We start from the raw sequence: 11,814 nt of genomic DNA, 5'->3' as shown, positions 1-11,814 counted from the left end.
AGAATAAATACGTAAATAAGAAAATTAATTAAAAATAAATAAATTAATAAGGGCACAATAGTCATTTTAGGTAAGACAGGGACCAAGCGCGTAACAAAAATAAACAGTAGAGATCATCCGAGTTAAAAAAATAAATTAATTAAAAAATAAACAGTATGGATCATCCGAGGAGATACAGATATGTGCGGTCTATTAATTTTTTTAAATATATAAAAAATAAATACATAAATAAGAAAATTAATTAAAAATAAATTAATAAGGGCACAATAGTCTTTTTAGGTAAGACAGCGACCAAACGTGCAACAAAAATAAATAGTATGGACCATTCGAGTTAAAAAAATAAGTTAGGGACCAAAAATACAAATTCCCCGAAACCATAGGGACCATTCGTGTAATTTACTTTTACTTTTTCGTTTTGTTCATATTTGGGTAACTTTTTTTTTTGTACACATCTAGGTAACGAACTTGTTGAAAGTGTTCACATCTATGATGTAACCTGCTACAGCAGGTCATAATGGTCATATGTGAACACTTCCAACAAGTTTGTTACCTAGATGTGTACAACAAAAAGATAGTTACCCAGATGTAAACATACCGAAAAGTTAATTACCTTAATAAGTCATTTTTCCAATGATTTAAGTCCCTTGGATCGTAAAATCTAACTATTTACTTGTTAGTTTTTGCCCTCGTACAAAACTTGTAATTATCTCTCGATATATTATTATACTATTTTCTATATCATTACATATTTTACTTTTTATTATCTTGACAGGCATAAAACTTTGAATTATTACTTACATCTAAAAAGGACCATTTTGGAAATTTTCAAATTTGTAAATTCTAATGTTTTGAATATGCGTTAAAATAAATTATCAAATATTGTGTTAAAAAGTTAGAATCTTGCAAATTACATTTATTTAAGAGACATTAGTAATTTAGTATTTACAATATTGAAAAGATAAACAAAATTATGGGTTGGCCAAGGACAAAATGGAATGGTCACTTTAAATATAAAATAATTCAAAAACTTATACCTTTTACAATAATATTGTAAAACAAAATAGGTCATAATTTCGGAAGTAGTTTGATAAAGATTTAAAGGAAAATTAAAAAACTCGTCCCCCTGATATACTAATGTTCAATTTAAACAAAAGCTAACTGATTAGTTTGATTTAACAATCAAAAGACCAAAATCGTTATACAAAAAGACAATAAAAATGATGAAGAAAACATAGAGAATGATTAAGAAAGAATAAAAAATCATTTTATAGAAGAGAAGATATCCATGGCTGAGATCAAACTCAGAAGAAAATTCTCCTTCTTTCATCCCCCTAGGCCTAACAACAAAACTTTTATCAATTGCAAAATGAATGGAAGATATAAATAGGATTTGGTCATCAGAAAGTAAGAGAAGAGTTTTTTGAATAAAAATTGATAAATAGAAAGTGACAAAAGCAAAGGGCTTGACCTAGAAGTAAGAATTTTCAAAACTAAATTATAATGATGCAGTGTCAACTTAAATTTCAATACCTCTCATATTGCTAAATTCAGTTGGACTTGGAAGGGTAAAATTAGGGATAAACCTTGAAAGCGATAATCATGAAACCTTTGTATCAAATGATATTTAAAAGGGTAAAATTAAGGGTTTCTGACACTGTAGCACATCAATGTTTGGTCAATTTGCACATTTAGTCACTAATTTTTTTTGTGCTCAATTGATCCTTAATATTAGTAAATACCGGCTAATTAAAGGAATGAGAGAAAATGTTACCGGTTTAAGGGTCATCGCTGACGTGTATTGGCTTATGTGGACAAGCATTTGACCATGTCATCTTTAACGTGGAAACCTTCCTTAATTGAACCTTATATTTAACCAACATTTAAAGTTATTCTAGAGTAACAGGTTTTGCTTCTGAATTCCCAGGTGCATCTGCACCACCAACTTTCTTGCCCAGCTTCAACTTGATAATCCTTTCAGATTTCTTCCTCCTGATTTTCTTCAACAAGGTTGCAACTGGTGTTTCTCTAGCCTCCCGTTCTTGCACATGAACCTGACTAGGTTCTCCATTTGCTGATGCATCAAACTCCAAAGGAGTGAGTTCCACCTCATCATAGTCTTGTTGCACATGCACCTCATTAACTGCTTCTCCACCATCATTTACTGCTCCTCCATCATCATTTACTGTTTGATCACCCTCATACACTTTATCACCTTCATTCATTGCATTAGCTTGATTACCTTCATCATCCTCATTGAGTGCTTCAGCTACACCCTAAATGACCAATAAGAAACATTATTAGAAATTTAAAAAGAAATTGTAAAGATTAACCATTTAAATACTTATTTATCTGTTTTGTTTTTCTTCTAGCTTTGATTTTAGGAGGCCTTGTCAAAGTACAAGCTCTTTTGTTGTGTCCTTCAATCTTACAAAGGCTACATTTTTGTTTTTTCCCAGCCTTGGATACCTTCACCTGCTCCTTACCTTTGTTTTGTGTTTGGGTAGTTTTCTTTGATTTTTTACTTGACTGGTTTGGGTTTTCTGTTGCATCCTTTTTCCTTTTAGTTGCAGGTCTCCCAGGCATAGTTCTACGAACAGGAGGTAAAGGTGGGGTGTAATCAGTTGCAGGCCACAAATTACTTCCATTCATAGGTGCCAACCTAAACTTGTATGCCTTCATGTAAGTGATGCTACTAAACATTTTGTCCACATATGACTCCACATCCCTATTCATAAAACTAATAGCTGCAACAGAATGGACACAACCAATTCCATTAAGCTGCCAAAGCCTGAATGAGTAAGTTCTTTCTTCAAGATCCACCTCATAAGCATCTGTAGTTCCTCTTACTTCAAACTGATTTAGTCCAGTAGGTAAAACTTGGTAATGTCTTAGACCCTTCTTAATCTTATTCACTATTTCTCTAATTGTTGGACAAATTTGGTTGCCCCATCCTAGACCCTTGCATTTCTTGTTGAACACCCTCTCCATCATATACATCCTCAACTCCTCTAGCATGGTGATAATTGGCTTCTTCCTAGCATCAACAATCACAGCATTAAAACTTTCTGACATTCCATTCTCCACAGCATCACAACATCTTTCTGGTTGGAAGTAGGCCCTTGACCATGTTTTGGGGTCTTTGTCCATCAGATACTGATAAGCACTTGGGTCTAGCACTTCAAGCTCTTTCATGGAAACCTTAAAATCTACCTCTGTTGTTGCTTTACATGCCTTCCAGAATGTGCTTTCATATTGGGCACCACTATACCTTTTCCTAAGGTTTTGGCTAATATGCTTGGCACACTGCCTGTGCTCTACATATGGAAGGAGTTCTTTCACAGCCTCAATCAAACCTTGTAAACAAATTCCAAATATAGTGAATAAGGATGCAAATATATAAGGAAATTAATTACAAACAATTAATTACCTTGTGTTGATCCGATATTACACTGTATCCATAACCTAAGTTAAGTCCCAAGTCATCAATGAGTAAATCCAAAAACCACCTCCAATTTTCCTTATTCTCCACACATACTACTGCCCATGCAATAGGATAAATCACATTGTGTGCATCCCTTCCAACAGCACATAATAACTCCCCTTTGCAGATTCCTTTAAGGAAACAACCATCTAAACCTATTATCTTCCTGCATCCCTCCTTCCACCCCTTCTTCAATGCATCAAAGCAAACATAGAAGTTACTAAAGTAGTTCTTCCCATCTGGCATATGATTTACATCAAGCTTCACAGTGCTACCTGGATTTGATCTCCTAATCTCTTCTGCATACGACCATAACTTTGCATAATGTTCAACTAGGGTACCATCTATTAGTTGGAGTGCATATTTCTTAGCTCTCCTGCATTGACCAACACTAACATGAATACCAAACTTCTGTGACACATCTGTTCTTAGCTTTCTAACACTCATCTTTTGTCTAAGTAAGAACTCTCTTGTATAATGAGTCCCTATCCAAGCATAAGTGACCATGGACCCTAACTTGTAGTTCCTTGCACATTTGTGGACCGACTTTAAAGACTTAATTTGGAAGCTTGATTCATCACTCATCCAAGATGCTCACAACCTGAATGTGCACTCACCCTTGCAACACTTAACCAACAATCTTTTCTTATCATTTTTCTCAAAGCAAAGTTGGTACTCATTCGCAACAGCATAGTTGCATAACATTGATTTTAATTGAGATGAATCTTTGAACCTCATACCAAGTATTGGGAGCTGCTTTTTCCATGGAACTAACTCATTAACAATGGAATGTTGTTGAGTTACATTAGCATCCTCTTCACGCCCATCATCATCATCAGCTATGTTGTTATCATTTCCCTCCTCCTCTTCGCCACATAATCTATTTAGAAATTCATCACCCTTTGTCCTATTCATAGTGACTATGTCCTCATTAAAGTCCACATCCACATCTATTAGGTTATCAATTTCTTCCTCATTCTCACCACCATCAATGCATGAATCATCTCCATTCTCCTCTTCTATTTCAGAACCAAACCAATCTTCTATTCCCTGACCATCATGGTCCACATACATACAAATTTTACCATCTGTCTCGTATGCTTGAAAAATGAAACCACCATAGTCTTCATCATTAGCTATAACAGTTATCCCAGATATTTAGGGCTTATCTAGTTCACAATAGTATAACTTCTTTATACTTTCTTGCATGAACCGTTCGAGAAAGGTGATACATTCACCGTATGTCATTCCAGAAAAATCGTGATCATTGAAAGTGAAGTTGATACCATGGTTATACGAGAAAGGATTTCTAAGAAAAACACATGTGAACAACTCCACTATAGGGTGGAGTCCATCAGGGTTTCGCCTCGAGCTAGACATTGTGGGTTGGTTGACTGCTCACTGACTTCGATCGGAGAAAACGACTTCGAACCCTAGGTTTAGTACTTCGTATTCATTGTAAGATGAGAAAAAGGAAAAGCGATGAAAGAGTGTTCTGACTAAATAAATGTGTTTATTTTGACTTCTAAATGCTACGTGGATAAAATAAATGACATATATAATGTAAACTTATTCCACATAAACAATACCACCGGTTGTTCCGTTTCCCATTTGCATAAGGGGGTAATTAGCCGATATTTACTAACATTAAGGATCAATTGAGCACAAAAAAAAAACTTTAGTAACTAAATGTGCAAATTGACCAAACATTGATGTGCTACAGTGTCAAAAACCCTAAAATTAAACCCTTGTCTCCAACTTTACCCATTTCCTTCATTGCCCATTGCTAATGCAGAAACGACATGAAATGAACCATCTATCCATCACCATCAAAGTAGAAAATTAACAATTAGCAACAAGTATTAAACATCATTTCTCTAAGTTAGTCATTTTAGTAAAATAAGATTATTCATAGATCATAGATCGTAATACCACATTCAAGACAAAAATTGAAAAAGTTCCCCAAAATCATTAAAACAACACATAAACCCAAAAAAAGATCAAATCTTTCCTACTAAACAGGAACTTGTTCTTCATAATTCACATCCAAATCCTCCCTTTTCTTTTCTTTCGATCCTTCAAGCCACCCTCCATCAATCGACCCAATACTCCCATTCAACCCATCATCCACAAAATCCCCAACCCGTTTCACAATCCCACTCGGAACCACCGGATAATCCCCTGAAAAACACGCGTAACAAAAATTCCCCGAATCACCCTTCAACATCTTCTTCAAACTATCAATTTCAAGAAACGCCAAAGAATCCGCCCCAATAAACTCCCGAATCTCCTCAACTTTCATTCGATTTGATATCAATTCTTCAGGACTTGGTGTATCAACACCATAATAACAAGATGCTATGATTGGAGGACTTGCAATCCTCATATGAACCTCTTTTGCACCCGCTTCTTTTAATAATCGGACTATTTTTGATGATGTTGTCCCCCTAACAATGGAGTCGTCCACCACCACCACCCGTTTTCCCTCCAAAACCGCTCTTACTGGTGAAAGCTTCAATTTCACCCCAAAATCACGAATCCTTTGAGAGGGTTCGATGAATGTTCGACCAACGTAATGTGACCGGATTAATCCTTGTTGGAATGGAACTCCGGCTTTGTTTGCATAACCTATCGCGGCCACCACGCCGGAATCTGGGACTGCAATCACCACGTCACAGTCGACAGGCGACTCTGTGGCGAGGATTTCCCCAAATTGCCGGCGGGATTCATAGACGGATTTCCCGAACACGACGGAGTTGGGAAGAGAGAAGTAGATGTGTTCGAAGATGCAAGATTTGGGTTCTGGGTGTGGCATTAAACAGAGGGATTGGATGCCGTCTTTGTCGACGATTAAAACTTCACCTGGGTTAACTTCTCTTTCGTATTTAGCTTCGATTAGATCGAGAGCGCAGGTTTCAGATGCGAAAACTATGGCGCCATTGCTTCGTTTTCCCATTACTAATGGCCGGAATCCATATGGGTCTCGAACTGCGACTAATTTGTCTTCTGTTATAAACACCATGGAATAAGCTCCTTTGAGCTTTTCACAAGCTTCAACGATTCTTAGAAAGAAGGGTCTTTGTTTAGATATAGCGATTAGATGCAGAACAACTTCAGTATCTGAACTAGTTCCAAAAATTGAGCCGTTTTCTTCTAACTCGGCTCTTAGGGTTTGATAATTTACCAGATTTCCGTTATGGGCGACGCCGACGCGGCCGAACCGGTAACCGGCGACGAAGGGCTGGACGTTTTTGAGCATGGATTGACCGGCGGTGGAGTAGCGGACGTGCCCTATTGCGTTGTCTCCAGGGAGTTGGTCGAGTTTTGATTGGTTGAAGACTTCTGAGACGAGGCCGACGCCGGTGACGGACTTGAGGACGCCCTCGGCTGTGGCGGTGACTATCCCGGCGCCTTCTTGGCCGCGGTGTTGGAGGGCGTGGAGAGCTAAGTAGCAGAGACGTGAGGCTTCTGGGTCGCCGTAGATACCCACAACGCCGCACTCTTCACGAGGTTTATCGTCTTCGTCAAATATTAAATCCTCTCCATCTGGGTATGATTCCGATGATGAAATAACGTCGGAGATCGGGTTTTTAGCAGCGGTTGTTGAACGGGCTTTGTGGGTGAGAGTGAACGACAATGCTTTGTGTAGAGGTTTAAAGATGGGTTTAGAGAAGGGAGGAGATGGTTTGTCGACGGAGTTACAGAGAGGGGAACGGTGGGAAATTGAGGCGGAGGTGGCAGAGGCAGTCGTCGTGGCGGTGGCAGCGGCGGCGGCCATTGTGGAAGGAGAGCGGAGAAGGGCTATGAATATCCAAAGCAGAATGGCCAGGTTTTGGTGTGTTTATGTTGGGTTCTCCTATGTACACGAATCAATTCGTGTATTACATTAAAATAAATAAAATAATATTATAAAAAACTTAAATGCCATACATTTATTTTTGAATGACAATCAAGAATCAAAGTTCCGTCAAACTAATTTATTTTTTTCCCCCTTTATTTTAAAATCTTCAAAATACATACCTTGATGTTTTTAATTTATATTTAATATCTTGTCATTTTAGTTAGGGGTAAGCAAATCCAAACCAAAAAACCGAAAAACTGACTAAAACCGATGAAACCGAAACTGATAAAAAGAAAACGAGGCATAACCGACGGTTAGGGATTAAAATTTTTAAAAATCGAAAAATCAGTTTTGGTTTCGGTTTTTACCCGAAAACCGACTCATCCAACCCGAGAAACCGACCATAATAAGAAACCGGCCAAACCGACCCACGAAACTGTCCCTTGCAATTTTATATATATATATATATATATATATATATATATATATATATATATATATATATATATATATATATATATATATATATATATATATATATATATAGGTTCATGTAAGAACCATCATATTTTGTGAGACATGGAGACGCAATCCTACACATTCATTTTGTGAACCATCATATTTTGTGAGACATGGAGACGAAATTTTTTGAATTTTTTTTTTAAATATTATTTTCGTCATTTATTTTATCTAAAAAAATTACGGTTTTTTTTTCAAATATACGTGAAATATTCTAATAGAATATTATACTGTAAATATTCAAATTGAATTTTTAAAATGTTAGAATATTCCACTAGAATATTAAACTATAAATATTAAAAAAAAATTAATAGAATATTAGAATATTCTAACAAATCTAACAATTCAAGTAGATTATTAGAATATTGACAAAACTATAAAATTGGTTCCTATAGTATTCAAAAAACTTTGGATAAGGTCCAAAAAGTTTTAACTTAAATGGAAGGTCCAAAATCAAGAATTTTCTTTGATTTTAGTCCTAAAATTTTTGAAATGGCTATTTTTCCCTTATTGTTTCTTTTTTACATTTTCCTTATTTAATTTTATATTTTAATAATTATAAAAAAATGAAAATCAAAATCACCTACCCCACACCCTCCACCCGTACCCTCCCCCTTCTTTCCCCTCTATCTCTTTGGCTTTATTTCTTTATATTTTACTCTCTCTTATGTTCACCCATTTTCCTCATATACTCTCTTCTCTCATGTCACACCCCCAAACCAAGGATGGCGGAAACGTCCGAGGGTGGAGGACTTCATGTAAAGTATCACAACAACGAGTATAATAGTGCTCAAAGTAAATACAACCATCATAAATATAATTGAAAAGGTTACACCATAGTATATGTTCACATGTTTCAAAATCAATTACATTATGATGACAAAATAAACTGTTTGACGATTTAACGTCCCATCCTCAAAGTGCTGATGTTTTCCTGTTTCACTGATTTCCTGAGAATACAAGTAGTTTTGAAAAAAAGTGTCAACAATTAAGTTGGTGAGTTCATAAGAGTTTTGTTTGATGAAGAAACCGTTGTTCTTGTAAAAGCGATAGAGTTTGATTTCCAGAAAATCCAATATTTTCTTAGTTAAGTGCGAAAAGAATGTTCCTATGTTATGTGATAATGAACCCTAGAAAGACCCGTAGATTCCTTCTATAATCGTCCAACGTATATAAGTTATATAAAATTTAAGTTAAATAAACCGTCGAATATAATGGGTCTGCCCTAGGTCCACAACCAAACAAGGAACAGGAGATAAGGCGGGCCCACCAATTCTAAGTCGATTGTGACTAGATTCTTATATAACTCTAGCATATACACTTAGCAATTTTAGCTGAAGTCTAACAATTCTAGATGAAATAGTTTTAATAGAGTTGTGTTTCCAAAGAAAATCCAATATTTTCCTTAAAGAGTGAATCGTAAGTTTCTTTATTAATAAATAGTGCATCCTAGAATTTCCTATAGTTTCCTTCTATAATCTCTAAGTGTATATAAGTTATATAAAATTTAAGTTAAATAGACTGTCGAATGTAATGGGTCTGCCCTAGGCCCACAACCAAACAATGAACAGGAAATAAAGCAGACCCGCCAATTCTAGGTCAATCATGACTAAATTCTATATAACTCTAGCATATACACTTAGTAATTATGGCTGAAAACTAACAATGCTAGATAGAATGTAGTCTTAAAACCAAAGACCGAGACTATGCTTATCATAATTCATCAAGTAGTGGTAGTGGACATAAACTATACATATCATAATTCACCAAATAGTGGTAGTGATAGTGATCATGAATTATGCATATTATAGTTTATCAAATAGTGGTAGTGGTAGTGAACATAAACTATACATATCATAATTCACCAAATAGTGGTAGTGATAGTGAACCTGAATTATGCATATTATAGTTTATCAATTGGTGGTAGTGGTAGTGAACCTAAACTATACCTATTATAGTTCTAGCGTGTTTGTTTGTGATGTATAAGGACCCTTTTCTATATAAGTCGAATGTATAGCAAAATATAACTATGTGTTATCATGCCTTATTTTTGTACTAATGGTAATAATGGAGGATCCTTACAATTCAGTGAGTATTTTCTGTTATATAATTATACCACAACAAGAAACACATGTAAAATATGAAATCTTCGAATATTAACACTTTGCTCAACACATTACAAAGTGTGATGAAAGTTATAAGCTGTTATCTAGATTTTTACTTTTCTACACTGTTTTAGAAAAATCCTAGAAAGTCAAAAACTGATTCCGTAAATTCTGAGAGTTCACAAAATGTGTCTAGTTTATTCATAATTTTTATTATGATTTTTAGAAGTCTTTAACTTGTGTTAAAATGTTCATATTCACAGACTGGTCCGAATTTGTTTCTGAAATGATAGGCAATTTTGTAAAAATCACCATAAATCGTAGAAAAATCGTATGGAGATGTGCAAATAGTCATTTTAAAGGTATGAACCTGAACTATTTGCACCTAATACAGTTTTGAAAACTAAAATATTTAAGTTGACCAAAACAGTCCGTGATTGGAGTTGAACTTTTCTGATGAAGGCTGTTAAATGAGTTTAGTTGTGTTCTTGGTGTTTTAACTTGTATTCCCCCCCTTAAAACTTAAGAAAAACATGAAAAGATAGGGGTATGAACTCACCTTGTGTGTTCTTAGTGGATGGATGTTGAAGAAAAGAAGTGTTCTACTCAAGAACACTAAGAAGATGCCTTGAAGGTTCGAAGATCTAACATGAATGTGATGATGTTTATGTAAGATATCTATGATTTGAGTAGAAAGAAGTGAAATAATCTTGTGGGGAATGATAATACTTACCAATAGTAGAAGAAAAGCTTGGGGAATGGTCTTGAATCTCGCAATCTAGAGAGAGAATTGAGAGAGAATGATGTTTGTCTTTTGGAGGAAATATGAGAGAAATGAGAGGAAAGTGAGGAGAGATAGGAGTTTTCAGCCTTTGACCAAGAGTGTGGCTGGTCAAATGGTGGGGAAAGTACTCTTGAATGACCAGGTATGGTGGGAGGGACAAGGGGTTGTACTATGGAGGTATGGGGAGGTTGCTTGTGTCATACACTAAGGCAAAGTCAACACTCCACCCATAAATCTCACCTAGTAGATTTTATTCTTAGGCAAGGATTTTCCCCAAAATATAATTAAAATATGAATATTTGGGGTTTATTATGTTAAAATACGAGTTTGGGTGAAAATCCCGCGTTAAAATCTCGAAAAACGGGCTCAAAACGCTAAAAATATTGAAAACCGGGCAAAAACCGCCAAATTCCGAATTTGGGGCCGGAGGTTCGGTCCTAGTCCTTAGAACCGAAAGTAGGAGGAGAAACCGAGAGAGAGGGGTTCGGCTGCACGGGTCGCCTCTCGGACCGAAGGTGAGGCTCGGTTGTGCATGGGAACCGAGAGGTCTCGCAGGCATGCTCATCAGAAGGGACCGAGGGGCAGGATCTCGGACCGAAGGTCAAGTCCTCGGACCGAAGGTTGGAAGGGAAGAGCCGAAAGTCAGGTCTCGGTTCTGATTAGTCAGGGGACCGAAATAGACCGACCGCTCGGTCCATTTCGGTTGAGAGGGTTTCGGTTCTCAGGAGGTTCGGCTCCTAAGAGGAGTTTCGGTTCCTAAGAGGAGTTTCGGCTCCTTAAGGCTGTTTTTCGCGTAGATTTCCGTTTTCGAGCTGCTTTCGTCAAATTCGAGGGTCGGGATGCCCCGAGTGATTATAAAAAGTTGAGAGAGATTTTGAGAGAGATTTGGGAGAGATTTGTCATACTTGGAGAGATTTGGCATACTTAGAGAGATTTCACATACTTAGAGAGATTTGGAAGAGATTTGACATTCTTGGAGAGATTTCTCATACAGAGAGAGATTTGGGAGAGATTTCACATTCTTGGAGAGATTTCTCATACAGAGAGAGATTTGGGAGAGATTTCACATTCTTGGAGAGATTTC

At 36.3% G+C, this 11,814-nt stretch overlaps 1 protein-coding gene and 1 pseudogene across 1 annotated transcript; both read right to left on the bottom strand.

Annotated features, from left to right (window-relative positions):
• Positions 1–1,886: 1,886 nt before the first annotated feature.
• LOC145131471 (uncharacterized) lies at positions 1,887–3,928 on the bottom strand. Its single transcript, XM_079066151.1, has 3 exons — positions 3,428–3,928; positions 2,467–3,342; positions 1,887–2,273 (listed from the first exon to the last, which is right to left on the bottom strand). The coding sequence occupies exons 1-3, from the start codon at positions 3,926–3,928 to the stop codon at positions 1,887–1,889; spliced, it is 1,764 nt and encodes a 587-aa protein (XP_078922277.1).
• A 1,442-nt stretch (positions 3,929–5,370) lies between these two features.
• On the bottom strand, positions 5,371–7,341 carry LOC145132087 (amidophosphoribosyltransferase, chloroplastic pseudogene; annotated as a pseudogene).
• Positions 7,342–11,814: the final 4,473 nt, after the last annotated feature.

This window comes from Lactuca virosa, chromosome 8 (genome assembly GCF_052849685.1).
Source record: "Lactuca virosa cultivar CGN04683 chromosome 8, Lactuca_virosa_CGN04683_v6, whole genome shotgun sequence".
NCBI classification, from domain to species: domain Eukaryota; kingdom Viridiplantae; phylum Streptophyta; class Magnoliopsida; order Asterales; family Asteraceae; genus Lactuca; species Lactuca virosa.
The sequence above is the reverse complement of the archived record's forward strand: the minus strand, read 5'-3'. Positions and strand labels throughout refer to the sequence as shown.